Genomic DNA, 25205 nt, shown 5'->3' on the forward strand with positions numbered 1-25205 from the left:
ATGACCACAGAAACAAGCAAGTCCTTTTAACAGAAATCATTACATTTATGAGGACTTATCTTAAATCCAGGCTGAGATTACAAAATTAAGGAAATGTTAGGATAAGGGTGTCAAACATTGCAGGGGATCTTCACCAGCCTGACTTGACGTGGCCCAGACAAACAGCGGCTCAACAGGTGGTAATGCAGTTGATGAGTGAGACTGCATTGATTTATGTTTTAGTTTTAGGTTAAAAAAAATAAAACAAAATAAAAAAGATAAAGTTGGAAATCACGAGAGCAATGACCAACCATATTTGTGAGGTGTATGGTGCTGCAAAACAACCTAGTTTAGTTCTTAATCCCTTTTTAATTAATATTTATTTATATATGTATTTATTTGTCTATTTATTTATTTATTTTATTTTATTTTGTAACGTGAGTCTATGAAAAGCTGTGTAGTTAATGTGCATTTGCAGACTGTAATGTTTTTCCTAGTTCACAATAATACCTGCCTCAATAATAAAAACGAGTCCCTGCACGTCGTGGTCATAACTCTTCGCAACACCTCCAAACATTAATAACAAACAAACTTTTAATACGTAAGTATATATATATATTTTTTTAATATTCAAGAGAAATGTTTTTATGTCCTTAAAAGACACGTAAGGAAGTGGCGCAGTGGCAGGTTCGGGGCGGCGCAAAAAAAAAAAAGGGGGGGGAAAAGCGTCTTTGACGTCAGCCACGTCAAATTTCAGTAATCCAAGATGGCGGAGGTGAGCGGGCTGAGGAGCAGGAATCACTTGGACACCAACCGTAAAAACCGAGTCGTAAAAGAAGGTAAAATGTTCTTCGATTTATTGGTTGCTCCGTTTCAGCGAGTCGACAAAGAGTGTTTAGTTGTAGCTGGATTATTAGAGATAGTGCTTTTGTTTCTGTTGTCTTTGTCTCATCCGTTCCGTTAACCAGATCCTCTGTTTTCAGAGGTGTCCTGCCAAATGTGGTACCCCTGCCAGAATCAGCCCCCTTGTAGCTTACAGTACATCACGAACACAGTCTTAACTGTGTAAAAAATTACCTTTAAAGACGTGCTTTTTTTTAAAAAAATACCCGAACGGGCTTTCTTGTTTTTCTTTCATTTTGCTCTGTGAAATGTTTTTCCTGTGTAATGTGAGCATAAGAAATGTTATCTGAACCAGATTGTGACCCGGATACAACATTTCCTCGCGACATCCATCAGCGTGTTTGTCCGCTTTCACCTGGCCGGCTCGCGGACAGTCGGATGCTTCGTCACTGTAAGAGGCACGCGCAGCCAGAATGTGCTGCAAGTGCAGCGTTTCTCCACCAAGTGAAACTCTTATCTACAGTAGAGTTCAGTCCGCATTAACCATGTAACGATACGCTAATCTCATCCCACTAATGACTCGGATATTTTTAAATCGCCTATTATTAGTCTGTTTAGTTTGTCAGCTCAGTTAGCTGCGTAAATGAGAGGCGATGTTACACAGGTGTACATTTTACTGTTATGGACTTCTTAAGATTAGTTTATACTGATTGGCTTACTATCATTTTCTTTCTGTGAAATTTAATGATTAAGCTTTAAGAAAGTTGAGTTAATTTTTTAGCTATTTACTTAGATTTATTTGACCAAACAATTAGCTGTTCTCATCTAAAGGCCATTTGATTATTTATTAGGGGTGGGGAAAATCAATTTTAAATTTGCTTCACAATTTTAAAATCGATTTTTTTTATTTTATTTTATTTTATTTTTTTTGTTAAAGAATCGATTTTATATTTTTTTAAAAATCCATCATAAAATGTTTGTAATTTTTATTAATTTTTAAAATCTTTTTACTTGTCTTCTTGGGCATTATATAAGTAGAATGATGGTCTGGCTACTGGGTTGTTTTTTTCTCATTGAAATCAAGAAAAATGAAAAAGCTTTATTCATTTATTTTGTTTTAGTCTACAAAAATCAGCAATATTGAATTGTGAGAATCACAATTTAAATCGAATCGCCATCCATAAATCGGAATCGAATCCAATGGGGACAAAAGCATATCGTCACAGCCCTATTATTTAATGTTGTTTTTTATATATATAATGTGTAACTGTGTTGGCAAATGGAGGAAATGCTTCTGATTTAGGATCAAATGCCTTTACTTTTCTTCACTGTGTCTTCACAACACAGTAAAGAAACAATAAAGTGTGTTCAGTGAGAGGCTTCTTCAGGTCCGCTGTAAGACTGAAACATACAGAAGATCATTCCTGCCAGCAGCCTCCGGAACAAGACCTCTTTAAATTAACTATTATCTACTACAATATTGAATTTGCCTTTGGGGATTAACAAAGTATTTTTCATTTCATTCATTCATTTAGCTAAACCTCATCAAGACCTTCTCCAAGGCTCATCCTTGTCATTACATTGTGCTTTACAAACTGTTAATGACCTTTATCTCTACTTTAATGCAGACCAGCTGCCTCTGTGGCAATAACATTCACAAACCGTAAATGCTCTTAATCTGCACTTTGTCCTCATAGCCTCCCAGTTGGTTTGCTTGCTGTAACTGAACATTTGACCTCCTTGACTTGAGTCCAGCGAGGCTGTCATGTTTTGGTACTAGACTTGCAGGGAAGGTTGCCATACCCGCATCTTGATAGACTGCGGAGTAATGCTATCTCTTTCATAATCAAGTCGGTAGTAACTGGTTTCATTTCCATGGAAGAAAAAAAGTTCCTGGTTACTTAAGTGTGAAGTATTGGCGTTTTTAAATCTAGAAGTGAATATTTTTGAAGCATTGCTTAATCTGTTAGTTGGTGCCAGTTTCTGCCTCAGATATGGTCAAGGAAGGTGAGAGCTTATGTTGGACATGCTGCTGAGATGTGGGCTTGATCACTATTTCTGTGGGAGTTCATGAGAAGAAGATGGATGCAAAAGAATATTCTTTAGTTTTTATATGACGCAATAGTCTATGTGTGGAAGGCTAATTTAATCTCTTGGTAACGTTTTGAGTGGATGGATGTATGAAAACATGCAGAGCAGGTAACATCTGTTCAGTGCCACCATCAGAAATAAAGGAAGAAAGCTAATTTTAGTTTTGCCCTCATTATTTTGAAAGCTGAGGAGCAGGATGGTGGATTAGCTTCTTTATCATAAAGGCTGTGTGCGCATACATCATAGTCTATTCCTTTTACAACTGGCTGCAATGCTTCCTTGTGCGTTCATCTTTCTGCTTTTCTTCCTCTCACTTATATTCTGCTGCAATACAGACTCCTCACATCCCCAGCAGAATAGTGTCTTTGTGTGCAAGTCCCTTCTATGACTGCAGTCTGTGCCACTTGATTTTGCTGAGTGCTGCTCTGGACTTGATGGGAACCTGCAATGCCACAGACGTAGGAACTGTTCAGACCTCATTTGTGTGCAGAGCAGATTACAGTAACTGCCTTGTGCTTGTGGCCTTTGCAGAGCCTCAGGTTGATCTTTGGTTGCCCCATTTTCATGGACTTTCCTGGACAAAATCTTGCTTGACATTCATAAACCTGCATTAAAAACTACTCCTGAAATTGGTTCGCGACTCTTTTCTATGTTCTTTATTTTCATCTTTTTATAAAAATTGTTTGGTGTGATCACTGGTGATAAAGCCAGTTAACTAGCAGGTTTTTCCCAACTTGTTTATGACCCAGTTTGTTGACCTCCTTCCACCAGTTGCTTTGCCTGATTAATCTGTCAGTTATTTTTTACAGTCAGCTGTTTCATAATTAGCTTATAAAAGAGTTGGAAAATAGTGAAAACGTCAAACCAACCTTTTCATTTGGGGTTTTTAAACCTGCAGGAGGAAAAACAGGTTCAGTTTTCTGTTATGAAATCTTGTAAGCAACTGCAAATAGTTTCAGAGAAAAAAGGGAATGATTATGGCTCCCCCCATTAAAATGAACCTAAATGGTTATCAAAGTCATTGAATGTAAAGTGATTTGATTAACTAATCAGCTTTATCCCAGTTTCCATCTGCAGAGAGGCAACTGATTGAAAAAGCTCCTTTTTAATGGATGGTATATTACATTAGGTGTGTGTTGACATTCCTTAAAACAGAATTTTGACTTCCCTCTAAATTTATTTATGCCCTATCTGGAGTATTTTATTGAAAGATTTATTTTGAATAAACTCATCATCACTGTTTAAACGGGTTTTTCCCCAGTATTAGCCACCCAGGCCGTGTGTCAGAATCCAGTTGTTTATATATCTGGTTTCTCTTTAAATGTTCTTTCAGATCTAGACTTGACTGCATTTAATCAGTAAAAGGTTTGTTTAAAACGATGACAAAACGACCAACTCTTGATTCTGATAAACAAAATATTAAATTAATTGCTAACTTCTAGCTCAAGCAGATTGTTTAACTAGCAGGAGATAAAACTCTGAGCTTTAGCAGCCTTTTATTCCTGACTTGGGGCTAGACTGTGTATTTGCGGCAGACAGGTACCAGAGTGAAAGGGATGGGCTTTGTTGGTTTGAGACCTAGTTTAAATCCTGCAAGAGACATTGTTTAAGTAACTCAAGAGTTTTATTCACCTGCATATTTGAAGTTTGATACTAGCAGTCCAACCTGTTTTAATGGACTTTTGTTTGGCTCCTGATTCATCTATCTGTCTTGAGGAAGTGTCCCTTTAATGACGTGCTCTGCTGTCTTTACTTCTAAAGGCTGTGAATAAAAACAAACTCAATATGTGAATAATTTATAGTTAAAACCTTATTTACCCCCCCCCAGACAATTTTACTTTAAGAACTTTAATTGGTGACAATATTCATACCTCAGCTATTTCCAGCTTCTCACGTATGTACAGTTGTGCTCATATGTATTTAAACCCTTTTATTAAAGAAAAGGCTGAATTTACAACAGTCACTCAAATAACTGGAGACTTAAAAAGGGAACAATAACTAAAAATTTGCAAAAATATAATTTAGTGATATAAGATACTGTTTTTTCATTTAACTGAGTTGAAGTACGAAAAAACAAACAAATTGGTCCTGGACAAATTAGTGCACTTTTCTGTTGAACAGTGGGACAAAATACCTGTCAACAGGTGCAGAAGTATGACTGAGGAGCAGAAAACACCTGACTGTAGCGGAAACATTAAAGGATTGTTCAACAAAATATTAGTTTATGAGTGATGTAATACATAATAAATTATCTTATTTGTTTGCTTTTTAAAAAATATATTTCTATTGAACCAGAATTGAAAAATAATGTAATGATTTTCATAAAAAATTTTATTATTACTTTAGTCAATTTCAGCTTATTTTACAGGCAGCTGTTTTTTTTCCTCCTTTAATGACAAGGTATGAATAAATATGAGCACAACCGTAAATATAATTTGTGTGTGTATCTTTGCCCTCAAATACTATTAAACTAGAGATTTGGGGGTTGTTATGTGATTGATCAGGCTAAATGGAATAGTTGAACATGTCATCTTGGTTATATCAAACACATTACAGTTTGGAGTTATGCTAACTTGCTTGTGCTGCTCTTGCGTTACTGTGACTCTGAAGGAAAATGAGCAGTTTTACAGAAAACGACGACTTTCCCAGAAACATGAGTATGGCTGAGAGGAAAAGCATGGATACTCTGTCCTGCTAGCATACTTTGCTCATGACCTTTTTTCTGGTCCTTTGTGATTTCCACCAAGCGGCTATTTTTGAGTTTGACCTAGATGGAAAGTGTATAACGGTATTTAGTCCAGCACCGCAGAAAGCTGGAAAGATTCCTGTTGAGGACATTTCACTTTCCTCTCAGCATCCCAAAAACAAGTTGGTCATCAAACCTGCGATAAGAAAGCATTTTCATCAGTAAGCACATCATCAGTTACACAATTATCATAATTTTCTCTTTCCTTTTGTGCTATATCACTTCATTTTTAGGCTTGAGTGGTGTCGAAGATGTCCCCATTTATTGGGAAAAGAAAAGGCCGCCATTAGCGAGGCCTGAAGACCTGGAGGATGAGTTGCTGCCTCAGACCATGACCTCGAACTTTGGCAAAACTGACAGCCTCACCCCCTCACCAGATGAAGGGATTGATGAAGAGGAGGTAAAGTTTCAACAAATTTATTGATCTAATTTGATGATTATATGCCATTCTTTTTTTTCTTGCTGCTTCTAACACAAGACTTGAGTTTATTTTTAATTAAGTATTTTTACACCAAAGTTAATTATTCAATTTACTTTTATTTATTAGGAAAACTGAAACAGCAAGTCCATCAGCTGTTTTCCTGGCTGATTAAAGCAACTATGAGTTATCAAGATAGCTGCAGATAAACTTGGCTATTTTTTAAGTGTTAATGAGGAGACTGAATGTGTTGGCTTTTGGTATTTAATCATATTTAGTCTGAAAAGTGAGTTGGCAAAGAAATCATTAGCTCTGGGAGAAATGTTGTATTAAATCCACTGAGTTTGTTAGAGTAGATGGAAAACCATCAAGTTGGTATAAAGGTTAACATTTTTAAATGCTTCAATGTCAATATTCTCTGTAGCAAAAATGAAAGTATCATTAATTTCTAGGACATGTGAGTTCTCAGTATAGATAATACAGGATTTGTGTCACTGTGTATCTATTCTGAGATAATCTTGCAGTCTTTGTTTTATGCCAGACCTCTGAGTGTGAGGCTTTGTTGGCTTCTGTCAGCTTTGTAATTTTCAGTCCTGTCTCCTCTCTGGAACCTGCTTCCTCAGTAGTGTAGCCACTTGAATCTCTCACAATGCCAGGGAAAGAGCTGATCGATTGCAAACTCGTGTTTTCAGGCTGTGGTGGAGGACGATAAGGCCCGGCCCATCCAGATTGTCTTGGCCAACGAGGATGAGCACAGTTTTGAGCTGGATTCTGCTGCGCTTGAGAAGATCCTGCTGCAGGATCACGTGAAGGACCTGAATGTGGTGGTGGTGTCTGTTGCAGGGGCTTTTCGCAAGGGCAAGTCCTTCCTGCTGGACTTCATGCTGCGCTATATGCACAATCAGGTAGGTGAACGTGGCTTTCTTGAGTTCTCTGGATCTACAAGGATGCACTTTTCTGTAGTGATTAAACTAAAAAATCAGTACATTAAACAATACAATGACATTTATTTAATCCAGAGCCATTACTTAGGGATATTTGTGCCACCTTTCACAGTGTAATACTGTAAGTAAATTAAAGAAACACTACTGAAAAACAGTATAAGTCAATCCACTGTTGACTTTGTCTCCTCTCGTGCTGTCTTCTCTTTCTTTTTCTCCCTTCCTCCAATACTGTACTCTAGTATTTCTTTGCAGAATGAGCTGTGGTATATGTTCAGAATTGCTAGTGTGTTGATACCCAGTTGCTGTCAGGTGATGTGGTGCCAAAGCAAAATTCAGCTGGAAAGTGATTTAATGTTGGGATGCACCGATCCACTTTTTGGGAGTTCCGATCCGACACCGAAATCTGAAATTTGAATATCTGCGGATACCAATATTTGCCGATACCAAATCTGTTTATGTGAACATTATTGTGACTATGGTTATTATTGCTTTTATAACTGTAAGATTTCATTAAGTTGTAATAAATGACCCATCCTTTCTGAAGTTACCTCGCCAATACAAATATAATAACATTACAGATCTAACGATTTCAACAAGTTTTATTTTGAATTGGCACATTTTACCTAAATACAACTATAAATGTGTGGTTTTGAAACAAAGATCTAGCTTTTAGTGTAACAAAAAATATCACATTTTAACATTCAAGGCATTGATTTCTTTTAAAACATGTCCGAAGCACGTCATCAAACACATCTGCACTGGCTTGACTAGTGTGCTATCGGTACACTTTTATTAATACAAGTACGAGTACATACGCTTGGTATTGAACCAATACAGATATTGATATCGGTATCTGTGCATCCCTAATTCAGTGCCCTGGAAGAAGAAGTTGTGAAGTGTGTTTCTCAGCCTCAGAACACCACGGGGCTGTTACAGTACCAGGAATGGACATGGTGAATGTCACTGTGCCATCTAAACCAGTCAGAAAGTTACATAGGGCTACTCTCGTAACTAAATGTTGTGCAAAGGGGCAATGTTGGACTTGCAACTGTCTAACTATAAATAATTTAGGATGTCCCTAACTGTTTGATTTCTTTCTTGTATTGTTTTTACTCTGACGCAAGTCGCTTTGGAGAAAAGCGCCTGCTAAATGACAGTAGAATACAGTGGAATAGAATAGAGCATGGGTATGTAGTGGAGCTGCTCAATTATGGTCAGAATAATAATCACAATTATTTTGATTGAAGTTGAGATCTCGATTATTTAACACAGTTATCCAATATTTTTAACAACATGAATTTATCTAACATTAAACTGTGGCTTTCAAACAATGTCTTTAGGATTCCACAGTTTCAGAAAACAAATAACATGAAGCTTTGTCTTGACAAAATGCAAATACTGATGTAAACTGAATATATACATATAAAGCGAGTGCTTTAGGATGTGTAGGGGCTCCCGCTGCTTGTTTGTTACAGTAACTCCAGAACAATATGTGCCTTCAAGTCACCAAAACACCAGCAAAGTGTGTTGAATAACTCCAGTAAAAGTCGCTAGATTTGTCACTTTAAACAAAAAGAAAGTCGCCAAGTTGGCAACAGTGTCTGAATAAAACCAAAGCGGCTGTGGGAGGAGTTTACAGCACAGCGCTGCAATGCCAGTGACACTCAATTGGCAACTGAAGACAGCAGGAGAGTAAACTGCAAATAGAATAAAATCACACCCTCTTAATTTTATGATTGTTGAAAACCCAGATCATAACTGAGATTAAAGTCCGGTTAATCGCCTTGGTCCAGTATGTAGTAATTCCTGATAATGCAAACATAAATTCAGTCAGTGTAGACCCAACAGTGATAAATTGATCAGATCGGATATATATGCATACACAAAAAATCTCTTTACTAATAATGAAAGGCCCTCCTTTATGTCTGTTTACACTTCATGATTCAACACAAAACAGTTCATCTGGTTTTCTGTGGCTTACTGCTGTGTAACACTCACTATCAGCAAACACTGCAAACAGGTGGGCTCAATGAACACTGCAGATGAGATTACCGTTTGTCCTCGAGCATGGAGGCAGTGCTCAAGGACAAGGGCTTCTTGTTTGGCCTCAGCTGAGATTCCTGCTGAACCTGTAGAGTAAGCTATGAATCCAGGTGGATAAATCAGACAGTTGTCTGAGTAGTTACACTAGTTTCATAACTCTGAGGGAAAATTCTTCACACAAACACAGATTGTTGTTCATTTCTATGTAATAAAAGTCAGTCCTTCAGACTTGACAGCTGCTGGACACACAGAAGGAACCAGTATCATCTTACACTTAACGATACTCTTGACAGTACTTCCACTCAGGGAAAATGGAGGAATGATATTTTCTTCTTTTAATATCTTCTGAACAGCTTAAATATTAGTAATCATGTAAGTCTTTTCAGAAGTTCACATACATGGTGTGTTGATTTAACATTTCATTTTTAATCTTCGGTGCTGGTGTGAACTTTAGCAGCTGTGTACTTTGAGAGTCATGATGTGGTTGTGGTGGGAATTATCAGGTATGTTTGTTACCTCTGCCAAGGCGAAGGTTATGTTTTCGGCCGTGTAGATCGGCGCTACTGCATACTCTGACTAGCAAATTAGCTATTTGTGTTTAAACTTGTTTCCTTCTTGTGGTCAGTGACGTGCCTTTAATATCAATAGCACACAAGGTTAGTGTGTTAATTTCACTGGAAATTTCTTCACACAAAGGTAGCTTGAACTGGGATTAACTGAAAATCTATTCTAAGGGAAATTTTTTTATTTGATTTTGTTGTTGTTTTTTATCTGTTTACTCTGCTTTTTAGACTGAATCATTCAAATGGGTCACTGTAATTATAAATCTATAAATAAATTTAAAAAAACATGTCTCTCTTGTGTGTCAGTGCTGTGCACGACACTTTCCACCGTGGCTGTGGTTTTTCAAATATATTTGGGTTTAAAAAAAAAAAAAAAAAGTCCAACTGCAGTCTAACTTGTGGCATTAACATGGTTTTTTCTGTGAGAATGAAGACGTATGAATTAAAGTTCACATTGGTATTGATGCAGGTTTTGAGGAGTGAAGTTATACTACATCAAAACTCAGTGACTTTACACATTAAGCTTGTTTCCTACTTTACTCGTGACAGATGCTGGTTGAAAAGTTTGTTTCCTGGGTGCAGAGCTGTAACAAACGATGATGGACTTTGACTTGTATCATTTTCACCTACTTTCTTATCTGTGCATCTCCACTCTTGTGCCCTTCACACTTATCATTGGTCCTCTCACTCCAAACAAATTTATCTTCCAACAGATTTCTACATTTTGTTTCTGTTATGTAATCTCCAAGCTCATCCTTGCTCCCTATCTCTTTTTCTCTGCAGCAGAACAATTCCTGGATAGGAGGTGATGATGAACCCCTGACTGGGTTCACATGGCGGGGAGGCTGTGAGAGGGAGACCACAGGAATTCAGGTGTGGAGCGAAGTGTTTGTGGTCGACAAACCTGATGGCAGCAAGGTAGCTTGTTCCTAAATGTACTGACTATAATTACTCATTTCCCTTTTGTTCAAGTTTTGTAAACTAAAACCTCACTCTGGCTGCTGTTTGCAGGTTGCTGTTCTCCTTGTTGACACTCAGGGAGCCTTTGACAGCCAGTCCACCATTAAGGACTGTGCTACAGTTTTTGCCCTCAGCACAATGACCAGCTCTGTGCAGGTGACGCTTCAGCATCTGTTGTCATGCAGAAACAAACTTTGTGCTTGTTGAAAACATTCACAGTCTGTTTGCTTTCAGGTGTACAACCTCTCCCAGAACATACAGGAGGACGACCTGCAGCATCTGCAGGTTTGTGCATATTTCTTCTCCTCAAAGGAAAAGGAGACCTCAGGCTTTTTCACTGTGCAACATTTCTGATCTTCTGTTCTGTTTTTTTATTTGTCACTTGTAGCTCTTTACAGAATATGGCCGACTGGCAATGGAGGAGATCTATCTGAAACCTTTCCAGGTAACTTGTGTTTCTGCTGCTACCAGTGATTATGGACATGTTATGCATTTATACCACTGGGAGGAAAGAATGTATCCTGAAAGTTTAAAGAAGTGATGAATATATATTCAAATGCACATATCTTGTTATTTTCTTTGCTATATTTCTTTCACACATTGTTTTTTTTTTTTTTTGTGATGGCGATTGTGTGTTTCAGTCCTTGATGTTCCTGATTCGGGACTGGAGTTATCCCTATGAACATAATTACGGACTAGAAGGGGGGTACTCTTTCCTGGAGAAAAGACTGCAGGTGAGAAATGGTTTATCTCTTGTTGGAAATGTGCATTTAACTAAAAAGAAGAAGAAAAACGTTAAAGTATGGTCAAAATTTCCTTTTGGTAACCGCTGCTGTTTTATCAGCTGTCGTATTTACAACAGGTCACATAGTTGCAGCCCTTCTTAAAACAATACACTTGCATTTTGTTTCTGAAAGGTCAAACAGAACCAACACGAGGAGCTACAGAATGTGAGGAAGCACATCCATTCATGCTTCTCCAACATCGGCTGCTTCCTGCTGCCACATCCTGGTCTAAAGGTGGCTACCAACCCGTATTTTGACGGCAGGCTGAAAGGTCAGAATCAGACACACAAACGGCTCATGATGTCAAGTGACAGCTAAACCATGCTGCTTTGAAATACAAAAAAAACAAAAACAACAGGAAATGTGTGAAAATGCGTTTGTGTTTCAGACATTGATGATGATTTTAAAAGGGAGTTGTCCAAGCTGGTGCCCCTCCTCCTGGCTCCAGATCGACTGGTTGAGAAGGAAATTGGTGGGAACAAAGTGACCTGCAGGGATCTTGTGGAGTACTTCAAGGTGTTACAGGATTTTATTCTCATGCTTTTCAAACCTTTGCTTCAAATTTTTGCATAGAATTCACTTTTGTGATGTCTGCTTCTCAATTCTGTAGGCCTATATAAAAATATACCAGGGTGAGGAGCTGCCTCACCCAAAGTCAATGCTGCAGGTCAGTTACAGTCTCTCTCTCATACCAAATTTCCCCTTTTGTCAATGCCAAATCATTTTAAATGTTCTTCTCTTGTTTCAGGCGACCGCTGAAGCCAACAATTTGACTGCCGTGGCAGGAGCCAAAGACTTGTACAGCAAAAACATGGAGCAGGTAAAGATTCTTTAGTTTTTTTCTTTCCTTGAGTTTACTGTCAGTACATCTAACAGGGAGAAAAACTGCCAATTTTACAGCTCGCTAGGAAGTAGTCATATGTAAACACCAGCTAACTCTGTCATAATGTTCCCAACCCAACAGATCTGCGGAGGGGACAAGCCCTACATTGCTCCGGCCGACCTGGAGCGCTGCCACGAAGAGTTCCGCGAACACTCAGTCCGCTTCTTCAGCTCTGTGAAGAAAATGGGCGGCGATGAGTTCTGTCAGCGCTACCAGAACCAGCTGGTGGCTGAACTGGACGAAGCCTACACCAACTTCTCCAAACACAACGACGGCAAAAACATCTTCTACGCAGCGCGCACGCCGGCCACGCTCTTTGCCGTCATGTTCGTCACGTACGTGGTGTCCGGTGTGACGGGCTTCATTGGTCCGAGCATCTTGGCAGCGCTGGCTAACATGATCATGGGTCTGGCGCTGCTGTCGCTCTGCGTTTGGGCCTACGTGAAGTATTCTGGAGAGTTCCGGGAGGTGGGAGTGCTGATAGACACGGTGGCTGAAACGCTCTGGGAGCAGGTGAGTGTGTCTACAGCTTAATCCAATTCAGTGACATGGAGGTGTTTACTTATATACACTATATTTTTATATATTTATGTATATATTTTGGTTAGTTTAAGTGTGTAAAAGTTAGTGCTAATCACTGAAAGCATCAATGCTGGTTGAGTGTTTGAGTTATTTGCCAGTGGATGAAAATAAACTGCAGCACAAACACCAGATTAATTTGAGACAATAACTGTCTTTATTACATCAGAGTAGACACTACTGACTTTTATTAATTCACCCAGTTTTTAATTTAGAGATTAAAATAAAAACTATCCAAAGGCATGGAGGTTCCTGTTACTGTTCAGAGTTCTGTCCACTGAAACTCAGCCAGCACCTTTCTTCGTCCTCTCAGCTGTTTCTCCACACTGACGTCATTTTGATGCTCATTAAATCGACTTGTTGTCGGCAAACAATGGATGATATGAAAGAGCATCTTTGCCTCAAGTATAATCTTAAGTTGAAGCCAGTTTAAGGTTTGATATTTAAGTTTTCTGGGGGTTTTTTTTTACAGTAAAATAAATGATCATCACTTTGCTGGTCACTATTTCTGCTCTTGTGTTAAATTTTACATCTTTTGTCACATCTTACTTTGTCATTACAACTTTTTTCTGTTGTTCGACATCTGCCGACTGTTACTCCATGTAAATACGAACAGTTTCTATTTGAGCTCATTTAGCATATTTGGCTTAAGGTGAAACATTTAAAGGTTTTAAGTGACTAAATTAAAACTCTTTTTCTTTCTCTTTAGGATAGCAAAAATCTTGTGTTTAGAGTACAGCTCACCCCTGTGCAGTGTGTTTTACAACTTTAATGCACTGGAGATTTATATTCTTGCAATAATTTGCATTTTTTTATGTTTTATGTTGACAATTATTTCCTGTACTAAAATTAAGTATTAATAATACTTATCAAACTAATATTAAAACAATCTCCAATTTGCAAGCATCTAGGATTACTGACAGTAGAGAAACTGTGTGGTACTTGAAGAGAACGTGACATTATTGATTGTCTGAATTTGCTGTAAGAACAAAATGATAAAATCTTAACATGAGCACCAGAACCTTGTGTTGGACCTGTCGGCAGAAACCGACTGTCAGTCTTGGAAGCACAGAGTGAGACTTTGTTCCACAGATTGGAGCCGTCCTCCTGACATTTTCCAGACGTGTGCTGTTTGCACAACCTTAAAAAAAAAAAAAAGTCCTGGAGCAGACTTTATCAATCTGCATTTCCCTGACAGCATGATAAAGTGAAGAATGTTGCCTCATGTTAACCTCTATGAAGGGTGGTAAAGAAATGCAAGATTAAACCTTAGATTCAGCTGCGTTCGCTGAGCCAAAGATGCTTTTTTTTGGCCTTTAATTTGAATGCAGAGTCCTTTATGGAAGCATGCTGACATGACACCTGGGAAAAAGTCATTTTGTGCTAGCCTGACCAAAAGAGGATTAATATGGTTGGAGATAGAATCACACCTGCAGTCATGCACTTAGATAAACTCTAATTGGCTTCTGTGTACTGTACATTATTGGAAAAAAAGAGAAGCAAGGCTTTAGTTGATTTTAGTTTAGGCTATTTCCCAATAAAGCTGCTGTCGTTCACATATATTTTTCTTTTGTCACATGACTAAATCCATCAACTTTTTACAGAAAAGTAGCTCATTTAGAACTACGTATCAACTCTTGGTCACATAAAGCATTTAGAAACAATCCTTTCGCTCCAATAAGACCCAGATTTTTATAACAGCAGAGTCATGTGAGAAAATCAACATTCAGGTCATGTAAAAACCATGTGCAGTAAAAGCAGCTATATTTAAACACATGAAGAGCAATCAGAGGAAGTTGGATGTTTCTTCTCAGTCAGTGCAGCGTCGCTGCAGACACGGATGGATAACTAAATTATCCACCCAGGCATGCAGATTCAGGCAGGGACTGTGACTCAGCTGTGCGTGTAAACACGCTGACTGAAGCACACAAGCTTCAGTGTGTCTATGTTTGGGAGACTACATTAGTTGGTGCTTTCAGCAAAGGACAGCTGGAAGAGGATGGAAGAATATAAACATTCACAGTGGTTCTCTGTTCTGTTGTTTACCAGATAGATTTAGTTCTGCTTGTTTTTAAATGTTCGTTTATTGTATTATTTGTTGTTGTGTGTTTTGGTGAAACCACAATCGTCCCATCAGTTTTTATTTCCTTCAACCTTCGAGCCTGTTAGGTTTTCAGCCAGGCCTTGACTTCTCATCCCATCATCCATCTCAACAAGTCCACAGAACTGTTTTCATGCTCAGTCAGCTCTTTTCTTCTTCTTTGCTTTCCTGCCGCTGTCGTTTCTCCTTGCTGACATTACTCAGGAGAACGAATATGAGCTCTAATGTTCTCCTTGTGTGTCCTGTCGCTTCTCCCTCCTTCCTCTTTCTCTCTTCCTGCCTCCCCTGCTTCTCAGAGGACGGTCAGAAAGGTGAGCTGCGTCATTTCCTGTTTCTGCCCGCTTGCTGCTCACAACATCCTGCCTGTTTTTGTTTTGTTTTTTTTGTTGTTTTTTTTTTTCCCCCTTTCCACCTTCCTCCTAGTTTTTGTCTCAAGTGGATGGATGTTGTACAGTACCTTTCACCTGCCCAAACCTTTCCCACTTACTCATACGTTCTTTTTTTCTTGCCCTCCAGTCCACCGTGATCCTGCTCGTCAGTCTTTCTCTGTAACACTCCTGTTCCTCCTTGCTGTCCTCTCAGGTGTTTTCCAAACTTTCGGAGCCTGTCAGGAGTCGCCTGGCGTGGCCCATCTCTCTCCTCCCTTCCCTCCCGTCAGGAGTCACACTGGGACTGGGAGCTCTTGCTCCGCTCAACAACAACTACAAGAAGAACAACTAGCTGCTGGCTGGCTGGCTGGTGGATTTACTGACTGATAACTTTACTACTCGTATAGAAACGTCTGCACTTCGCTGGCTTCGTTATTGGTTTTTTTTTTCAGTCCCATGGTGCTGGATTCTTATAGTTATAACTTTTGGGTGTGGATGCCTGCACAGCTGGAGTCATCATGAAGGCAGTCAAAACGGTCCCTCATCTTTTTCTAATGAATGATAAAAGAAGTTTTTAGTGTTTTAGTTGGAGATGTTTTTTAATGTTTTTGGCATGTTAAAGGTTTATGTTTTTGTTCCTTTAGTATTTATTCTTTCTGAACTTTTTATTTCAATTTCTGTCTCTGTTTTGGAAGATGATGGATCTCATGCAAACCCCCCTTTCTGTCTCCTGCAGGTTTTGAAGCCACTAAGTGAACACTATATGGAAGACAACGTCAGACAGACGGTGGTTAACTCCATCAAAGCCAGCTTGACAGAACAGGTCTCACAACACACCAAGTTAAAGACTCACTGACACTCTTCCTCATCATCTCTCCCCCAACATGTTCATCACCCTCCCGCCCACATGCTGTCCAATCCTAGAACTGTGGAACTAGTTCAACACCAAAGCTGACCTTGTTTTTGTTTTTTTGTCCCTCCCCTTCAACTTCGTCATGCTGCTGTCCATCATGGACCTGTAAGCTAACGGTCTGCTGTGTATCTTCATCGCCCCCTGGTGCCTCATATCACACACTGCATGTTTGTAAGGTTCAAGCAGAGAAGCCTCTTGTCTCAACCTGTAGGATCTTCTGCAGTGTGCCATGCTGTGAGACACACACACACACACACATCATTGCTGGTAGTGAACTGCTCTCCTTTCAGGACTGAGCTGCAATTCAGGGAAAACTGACGGCGCTGCGAACACCAGATGTAGACTGAATCGCTTCACAGCTGTCCTACAGGCCAGACACTTTGCAATGAGGACATTTTCCTACTGACACAGCGAAGTAACACACTTAGAAAACTATTGATGAGGTTCGATTTAGCTTGATGCCAACATATAACTGAACTGAAAAGCGGAAAATGAAGTGAGGCTTCTTTTTCTTTTCCCTGTTTGCTGCCATTCCCAGGTGACATTTGTATGAACAAACTCTGGGCTCAGGTTGCTTGTAGATAAGATGACTACATGTCTCTGTCCCTTTAATATTTGTCATTAATGAAAGAGCTGGAAGATTGCTCCCTTTTCTCAAGTATTTCTTTTTTTTTTTTTTTTATTGTAGAAACTTATGAGGCTTTTGAAACAACCTCCAGCGTCTCATAGTGGACTTGTCGGTGCTTAGCCCTCTGCATGCTATTAAGCGCTTTTAGAGCCCAGTTATAGACAATTAATTCGCTTTTAAATAAGTACGTCATCCTTTGCCTTCCATTAAAACTGCAGCAGCGTTAGACGCTGTGTGTTTGACTCCTGTGTTGGGAGTTCCTCATCAGATTTTGGTCATTGGTGTTTGATCCTTAAAGAGGGAACTGGGGCAACATTAAGCCACGCATCCCTGCCTATAAAGCTCGAAACATCAGTACAAGCTGAGCTTTCAAGATCCAAGTAAGCAGTTATACTTCAGACAGAGTGTAGTGTAGCTGTTTCCCTCTGTTTCCAGTGTTGATGCTAACCGAAGCTAACCAGCTGTTGGTTGTTGCTTTGTCTTTAACTGACAGATATGGGATTGGTAGCAAACATCTCAACTCTGCAACTAGATGTTGTATTATTTCCTTGACCTCATCTGCTGACAATTTCTTCATCAAAGGATCTCCCAGAAGCAGCTGAACACAAAGTATTTAACAACCCAGAAGGACTGAAGAAATCGGTTTTCATTTAGCTCGTTACACTAATTCCTGCTTCTGTTTTGCATCGATTCCATCCAGGATTTCTCACCTCAAGCGCCAGTCTCGTACTGTACAGTCTGCTCATGTGCTCTTATTACAAATCAGACATGTATGTTGATTTAAGTATTTAAATAAACTTTGTACACATTTTATAGAGAATCGGTTGACGATGACTGTTCTGTTTTCTTGATCAACTTACCAGTCTGTGTTTTGTTAAGGAATAAGTTGCTGCTGTAGGGTTACGCTAGTTTCTCCTGACGAGAACAGAATAACAGACGCATGGTAATGATTACTTGTATCCTGATAGGTTTTCTTCATCAGTTCAAGATGACGACTGTCTGCCTTTTAAAAATATCACTGGTAATTTATTTTTGAATAAAATCTTTACCTAAATAAATCTTGACTACTTCTTTCTTGGTGCCTTTTTTTTTTTTGTTTTTTTTGTTTTTTTTGTTTTGCTGAATTCTTTCCTGTTTTAAAAGCAGTTTCACTCTTAGTTTTGTAGTTTTCTGTGCTGTTTACATCCAGCTGATGATTTTCTTTTGTTCATTTTCTATTTATCTTATGAATCACTACATTTAAAATTAGTTCAGACAAGGCTAACATGGCATCTTGTGAGGCAGAAAATTTTACACCTTAAATATGCACACATGCAGGAACTTATCCAGGAAATATGCTTCCAAAACAAAGCTCAGCCTCCAGTCTGTTTTTTTTAGACAGTAATTAAACTCCCAGATGATCGGATTTAACCTGCTGTGAAGAAAAACATCCTGGAAATGAGAACATTTTCTTCTGAAACGGAAATTCTACTGAAGTTTGCTTTTAGAGATTTTGTTAAATATTTGCTATTCACTAAATCTTTACTCGATTATTTCAGATGTTTGCTGACATTTGCTCTCATATGATGCGACCACACGATGGTGCTACAAAGTGAGAAAGTTTGATGCAACAGCAGAGGAAAGGCAATGATTTTTCTCCTACGCATGTCAGTGTCGTTATTTAGTCCTATAGAGAAGATCAGCTTCCTGCAAAGAAACAAAACAAGGCTACAAATTAAAGACATTTATTTTAATTCTTATTCAACTTGCTGAAATAATCAAAATTTATATTTACAACACATTAAAATGGAAAGAATGTAAATAGTAAAGAGCACGTAGCCCACATGCTGACAGGAAATAGATCATTTCTAATCTTTATTAAAACTTTTTTTTTTAAGATTGTCTAACTTGATGACTGAACGGGTTCATTTAGGATGTTTCAGAGATCAATACGTCAGTCAATCGTCAGGTTGAGGACATTGTAAGACTTTCTTTACAGCTACAGCAGAAATAATCATCTTATTTGGACGTTCTTGCTGTTATTTCCATGACTGAAGTCAGACTAAATGCAGGTTTGTGACTTGTAATGTTGCATTATTAATGTCACAGATACTTCTGAATAAAATAACTGCTTCACTTTCCTTTAGAATGGCTTTTTGTGTCCTCACGGTTGAGCTGCATTTCTAAAAATCACCATCAGGAAGAGACACAGTCTTAAAAATACACATTTATTTACTTATTGTTCCTTTAAACAGAATAATTTCAGGTTAACAGGAGAAACATTGTAATGGTCATTTGATTTATGACAATGCTGTGCTTATAAACAAGCAGGCTATTATAATGATGTGCACAATTAAAGCAGGTTTAAAATGCATGTAGACTAAAAGACATAGACAGCCCTCTAATCCCCAACTAATATGAGAACATCTTCCGGCACCAAAGTCATCATCGAGCTTCGTGAAGCTTCGTTTTTTATCAAACAGCTGCATGCTTTTTGCATGTTGACGTTGCTTTTAGAATACATGGTTGTAATATTCCTTTTTCATCAGAGACAGTACCAAATTAAAAAAAACAACTTAGTATCTACTAAAAATGTCAACAGATTTCCCAGCTGGTTATGACCTCATGAGAAACAACTAAAGTGAGTCATTAAAGACTCTTATACACCAAACTGTGACTCCTCGCTGCGTCTCCTCACATCATCGCCCCCCTGGGGGGGGGGGACAAAAACAGGCACTTTTATAAAAACCATGATATACACAACAGGACATAAAACTACGGGGAAAAAAAGAGGTTGACCACAATATTGAAATAAATAAACAATGATTGAATAAAGTCAGATTGTTAATTCAGTTTTAATGATTTTAATATCTGACATATTTAACATGTTCAGACTGAAAAACTTCAACACATCCCATTCATTTTTTATTTTCAACCTATGATTTAACCATGTGTAACAAATAACAGGAACCCCACAGAGCTCACAGACTAACGGACACAGTCAGCTTTGGTGTATAAGAGCCTTAAAACTATGATGTACCAGCTGAAACCTCATCTTTTTTTTCTTACATTCAAGTTCACAGATATTTTTATGAGGAAGCTTAAGAACACAACCAACCCGAGCTGAAACACCGACAGCAGAAACGGAGCAAAGCGGTTCAGAAAGTATGTGATGTTTTATGGCTTCCCTTCAGAGTTCATCATTTTCCCATGTTGTCTTTTGTGTATTTGGTTTGATCACATTTACAAACTGTTTAACACAGACTAATGTACCATTTTCCTGCCTGGTGCGTAAACGTCCATGTACTGATCACAGCTTATGAGCTGCAGTGTAACTGTAGACGGGATGAGCAGCAGCATCCGATAACATTGTTTTAAAGCATTTACAAGCTTAAAAAGCTTCATAAAAACACAACTGCTTCAAGGGAAACGAGAGAAAATTCACTACGAAATAAAAAACCATTATTGCTTTGCAACAGTAACATGATTTTAGTCTTTGCTTCCTGTTGTGAATGAGGCTGTGGGATTCTGTTCAGGTCATATGTACAAGCTCTGCTGGTGGCAACTAAACATACAGCTGGAAGGATTTCTGCTCTTTTCTAAACCAATTTACTAAAAACTCATTTTTTAAACACTTTTGGTTTTGATTTATACTCAGCAACTTGTTTTGATCAGTGGTAATAATTTTAAAAAAAAATGTCTCCAGTAAACTTCTTTTTGCACAAGTAAGCAGAATGTGCTGCTGAGTTTGGAGAAAATTATAAAAAGATAAAATATTCAGTAACATGTTTCAGCTCCTTTCGGCTGAATAAGTCTCTGGTAAAACACGTGGAAGACTGAGATCCGTTTGTCCCAGCCTGGCTGATGAGGGTGACGTTGTCTTATCTACAGCTTTTTGAGGTTGTTTTGGAGGCTTTAGATCATCGCCCGGAAAGCAAAGGAGGTTGCGGCGCCCAGCGCCAAGCCGAGGGACAGGAAGAAGGCCATGATGGCGCCTGCTGTCTCCGCCTCGTGCTGTGCCACTTTCCTGCAGAGACAACAGAGGGGGGGGGGGGGGGGACAGAAATCATTAGGAATGATTGGCTGAACAGGACAAAGAGTCTGTGTTCTGGGTTCAGGAAAGCATCACGAATGAAAAACCTCCAAGAATCGGATCAGAATGAATGAATGAATGAATGAATGAAAAATATTTTATTAATCCCCAAAGGGAAATTCAATAATGTATAATGAATGTAATAATGTATATATATATATATATTATAATGTATATATAAATTATAATGTATGTATGTAAGTCAGTCAATATTGTGTATATATAATGTATTTAATGGACTTATAATGTATAAATTATAATGTAATAATATATCTCACCATATATCATATCAAAGTGGGATTTGTTGGAGTTTGCATGTTCCCCCCATGTATGCATGGCTTCTCTCTGGGTACACCGTCTAAAGACATGCATGTCAGCCTAACTGACTACTCTAAATCTGGTGTGTCCAAAGTCAGTCGTCACGGCCCGCTGTCCTGCAGTTTTTCTATGTATCCTTGTTCCAGCACACCTGGCTTCCATTAAATGGATCCAACAGCCAATGAAGTTCTGCACAAAGACTCATGAGTCAGGTGTTGTGGAGCAGGGATACATGGAAAACCTGCAGGATTGTGGTGCTTGAGGACCAGAGCTGTGCGCCCCTGCTGATGAAAACTTAATTTAACTCTGTAAAGGATTTAAAAGTGATTATGAGTCACTTTCTGGTATCAGCTGTCATCTCCATGTTTATGTGCTGCAGCACGTCATTACCTTCACACAACCTGACAGATTACCTATGCTTCCTGTTGACTGAGGCTCTAAAACGGCTTTTATTATTTCAAAATAAAAGAAATAATACATAAAATATGCTTCAGAGCCAAAGGACCATTAATTCTCCCATACAAACATGAATCGGGGCTGCATGGTGGCCTAGTGGTTAGCACAGTGGCCTCACAGCAAGAAGGTCACTGTGGGAGGCTTGAATGGTGGCCTTTCTGTGTGGAGTTTGCATGTTCTCCGCCATGTATGCATAGGTTGTCTCTGGCACTCCAGCTTCCTCCCACCGTCCAAAAACATGCATGTTAGGTTATCTGATTCCTCTAAATTGTCCTATAGGAGTGAGTGTGTGTGGTTGTTTGTCTCTGTGTTGGCCCTGCGATGAACTGGCGAGCTGTTCGGGGTGTAACCTGCTTCTAGGCTTCAGCTTCCCTGCAACCCTCAGTTAAAACAAGCTGTTAAGAAAATGAACGGATGGGTGTGTGTGGACGGGGTTACAGTTCTTATAAATTATTTTGCGTTCTGAATAAACAACTGCGTGACAGCACAAGCTAAAGCTGGTTGGTTCAGCTGGGGCTTTAAACAGGAGACAAGAGAAAAGTTAAACTGTCCAACAGCACTAAAAGTTAAATAACGGATGTTTTATCTTGTTTATCTAATTTGTAAAAACAAGCAGAAATGAACACATCAGTTTGTGGTTTTACACCACATGTAAATTTAGTTTTTATTGTGAGTTGAGGTGAGTTTACAGTGTTTTTGAGCTACACCCATCTTTTTATCTTTATGCTAAGCTACCAGGTTTAGTGTCTTCATCTAGAACTTTGAATCTGAAAAATGCTGCTGATGCACTGAAAAAGTGACCAATGAGTGTCCAGTTTTCTTCCCAAACAGGAAAAAAAAAAGAAGTTTCATTTCCTGGACGTGTGAGTACTGAATGTGTGAAGCTCTTACTTGGGTCCGAAGCACATGCAGAGGCTGGCCAGGTATCCGTTGGAGAAGGAGAAGAGGATCATGAAGAAAATGTACCAGGCGTCGTGCTCGAACACCACAGGGAGGAGGTGACGAGGCTGGACGTTACACAGCATGAAGAGAGGGATGAAGATGACTCGCAGAATAACCAGGACAGGAAGCCAAATGCTGTCTTTACCCGGCTGGACACACACACACACACACACAGAGTTAAACAGGATTAGATGCTGCAAACCCCACTGGGAGAAATAGTCAAGATAACTGACAGAAAAGTGTCTAAAAAATAAAATAATTATAAAATAAATATAATGTTTAGCTGACTATGAAAATGGATTAAGGGGTTTAAGTTGTGAAGAGGTTTCTGGAGTTTATTTTATGGGATTTGTTGCACGAGTTGATGCAAAACAACTACAAAAACAAACCAGTTTCACACCTCTGTCGCTTCATTTGATCTTTTTCATGACCAGTAAACAGTCTAATGTACAACTGTGTCAGGAAACCATTCAGCCATTTACAGATGCGACTGACTGAAGATCCCGGAGCGCCTCAGAGAATCCGGTCTAATGATAAAAAACGAGCTCACATGCTCCTGCAGCAGCTGACTGCTGTTATCTGCACCCTGAAGCTGCATTCTTCTGCAGGTCAGACCGTGTCTGCAGAATATACTTCATTTGCACACAGTTGATTACATTACGTTGCATCCTCTCAATCACAAGAAATCAGACTTCTTCATTCATTTGTAATGAAGATATTGACGCATGTTGTGCCAGGAAGGAAGCTAACGCTTGACGTTTAGCAGGAAAAGAAAACACCAGTATGCAGTTAAAGCTATAGTAGGTCATTTTGGTCATTTTTTTTACTCTGGGTGAAGTGGTTCCTCTTCCTGATAGGAGTCTGTACATTTTGTAATCATGAACAATAAAGAGATATAGTTAGACCCCTCAGTTTAGAGTAAATCTGTAAAAACTCTGAGCAATCCAAACGTTCGGGCTGAAATAAGGTTGTTCTTGTTTCTAATATGTCGTAAGCTTCTTCCTCCCCCTTCAACAGCGCATACCTGATAGCCATACCCTGCATATAAACAGCATGTTAGGATGAAAATACAAAGTAGTGAAGAGGAAACTCAGAGGGCAAATATGGCTAAGAAAATGCAGGAAGGATTTCTCCGACCCGGCTCGGTTTATTTGTCTCCTCCCGCTAAACAGAAAGAGAAAATTGTTGGTGGAAAAAGCCTTCTGCTGCCATGTGCAAGTTTAGGTCGGGTGGGGGGGTGGAGTGTGGGGCAGGAGTGTCTCAAACAGATTATTGATTGGAGGGGGAGGAGCCAAGACAGGGTGCAAATCATGCCAGCTCCCCAACATTACCTACCCCAGCTTTTATTGTACGACTGAAATTAAACCAACAGAACGAGTCTGTTCCTCTAATATTAGAGAGTGTGGACAATTAAATCCATGAAGGTCAGAAAGAGTCTGGAGGGTCCAAGTGGAGCCAAGTGGGACGACTCAACAATATAAATCTAAAATTTCCAGAAAAGCTTTCCTGCCTTTTAACTGGCACCAGATATGAAGCAACGACGTGACCATAAAGGTGGCAGACCTTCAAAACCCCACTTTGACTTTTCTCTGACCACTAATTAAACTTCCCTCACTAAAGTACACACAAGCACACACTTTTCCCAAAACAAACTCCTGATTTCAGCAACAAAACTCTCGTCTTGTATTTTCTCTGTAAACTCCGAGTGACTTTCTGTTTTCTCCTGTTACTCACATGACACAGTGATTTATTACAGATAAACACGCAGCCAGAAGCCTTCACTGAACTGTCAACAAGGGCGTCTGTTGTTCAGAGCGCCACACACCCGTCGGGCTACAGAAGATGCACCTAAATATTTCAAAACCATCATTGTTTAAGTCTTTAGTGCTTCTAAACAAAAGATCATTGTTTGGTTTGTTATACAGCAAAGTCCTCACAAAGTGCACAACTATCGCTACATATTTGTACTTTTTAAAGAGATGCTCTTAAAGTTTGTTATTGATGCTTTTAGTGCTGGTGGGACCAGTTATCCCTGCAAAAACTGAATAAATAAAGTTTTCATTACACAGTCACAAATCTTTTTCTTTTATTCCTCAAAAAGACTTTATTTAAGCATCAGTGCTGCAACTGACCCACATGCAGACGGCCGTCAGACTCCTACCAGCCCAGTCCATCAGGTTGAAGAGAAGGAAACACGACACAGGGATGAAGTAGGTTTCTGAAAATGGGTCCAAACCAACAAGCTGATGTTAACGGCAACAAGCCAGCAGAAAACTGACCAGCAGTTCTCATGTCTTCATGTTGGCTCAAAAATAAAATCTGACTGTTACACCTGTATCTTTCCTTTGCCAAACATCCTTTCAGACATCAGTTTATATGAATTTCTGCATCCTCTTGCTCTATAACAGTGCTTTTTTTTTTTTGCTTTTTTTCCCCCATAAGGTCGAAATCTGGACTCACCCCAGGGGCCTCCGTCTGCTACTTTCGACTTGACCTCGACAGTGACGGCTGGGAAAGTTCCAATGGTGACGGTGAAGATGCAACACACAGACAGAGCCATCACCCACATCTGA

General features: G+C 39.1%; 2 protein-coding genes across 7 annotated transcripts in view; one reads left to right on the forward strand and one right to left on the reverse strand.

Annotated features, from left to right (window-relative positions):
- Nucleotides 1–744: 744 nt before the first annotated feature.
- On the forward strand, nt 745–17908 carry atl2 (atlastin GTPase 2; the record flags this gene model as incomplete). Of its 3 annotated transcripts, XM_079249046.1 has the most annotated exons (15): nt 745–818; nt 5893–6059; nt 6770–6982; nt 10414–10545; nt 10639–10743; nt 10822–10872; nt 10976–11032; nt 11229–11321; nt 11505–11643; nt 11761–11888; nt 11983–12039; nt 12121–12192; nt 12337–12768; nt 15232–15246; nt 15518–15655. In XM_079249046.1, the coding sequence occupies exons 1-15, from the start codon at nt 746–748 to the stop codon at nt 15653–15655; spliced, it is 1872 nt and encodes a 623-aa protein (XP_079105172.1). In that variant the 5' UTR covers nt 745. The 3 variants fall into 3 exon arrangements, with proteins under 3 accessions (XP_079105172.1, XP_079105170.1, XP_079105171.1); XM_079249044.1 differs by lacking the exons at nt 15232–15246; nt 15518–15655 and adding an exon at nt 16040–17908 and having other exon boundaries at nt 10411–10545; XM_079249045.1 differs by lacking the exons at nt 15232–15246; nt 15518–15655 and adding an exon at nt 16040–17908.
- Nucleotides 17909–18999: 1091 nt separating this feature from the next.
- LOC306762432 (equilibrative nucleoside transporter 1-like) overlaps nt 19000–25205 on the reverse strand; it is a 51441-nt gene continuing 45235 nt past the window's right edge. For 3 of the 4 annotated variants that reach the window (XM_079248887.1, XM_079248888.1, XM_079248889.1), the window contains exons 10-13: nt 25093–25201; nt 24765–24850; nt 22582–22781; nt 19000–20850 (exon numbers count right to left, since the gene is read on the reverse strand). In XM_079248887.1, coding sequence (XP_079105013.1) covers nt 20739–20850; nt 22582–22781; nt 24765–24850; nt 25093–25201 — 507 coding nt within the window. In that variant the 3' untranslated portion in view covers nt 19000–20738. The remainder of the gene's footprint in view (nt 20851–22581; nt 22782–24764; nt 24851–25092; nt 25202–25205) is intronic. The other variant, XM_079248886.1, reaches the window with a different exon arrangement.

Source organism: Telmatherina bonti (assembly GCF_933228915.1).
Source record: "Telmatherina bonti genome assembly, chromosome: 11".
Lineage (NCBI taxonomy): Eukaryota > Metazoa > Chordata > Actinopteri > Atheriniformes > Telmatherinidae > Telmatherina > Telmatherina bonti.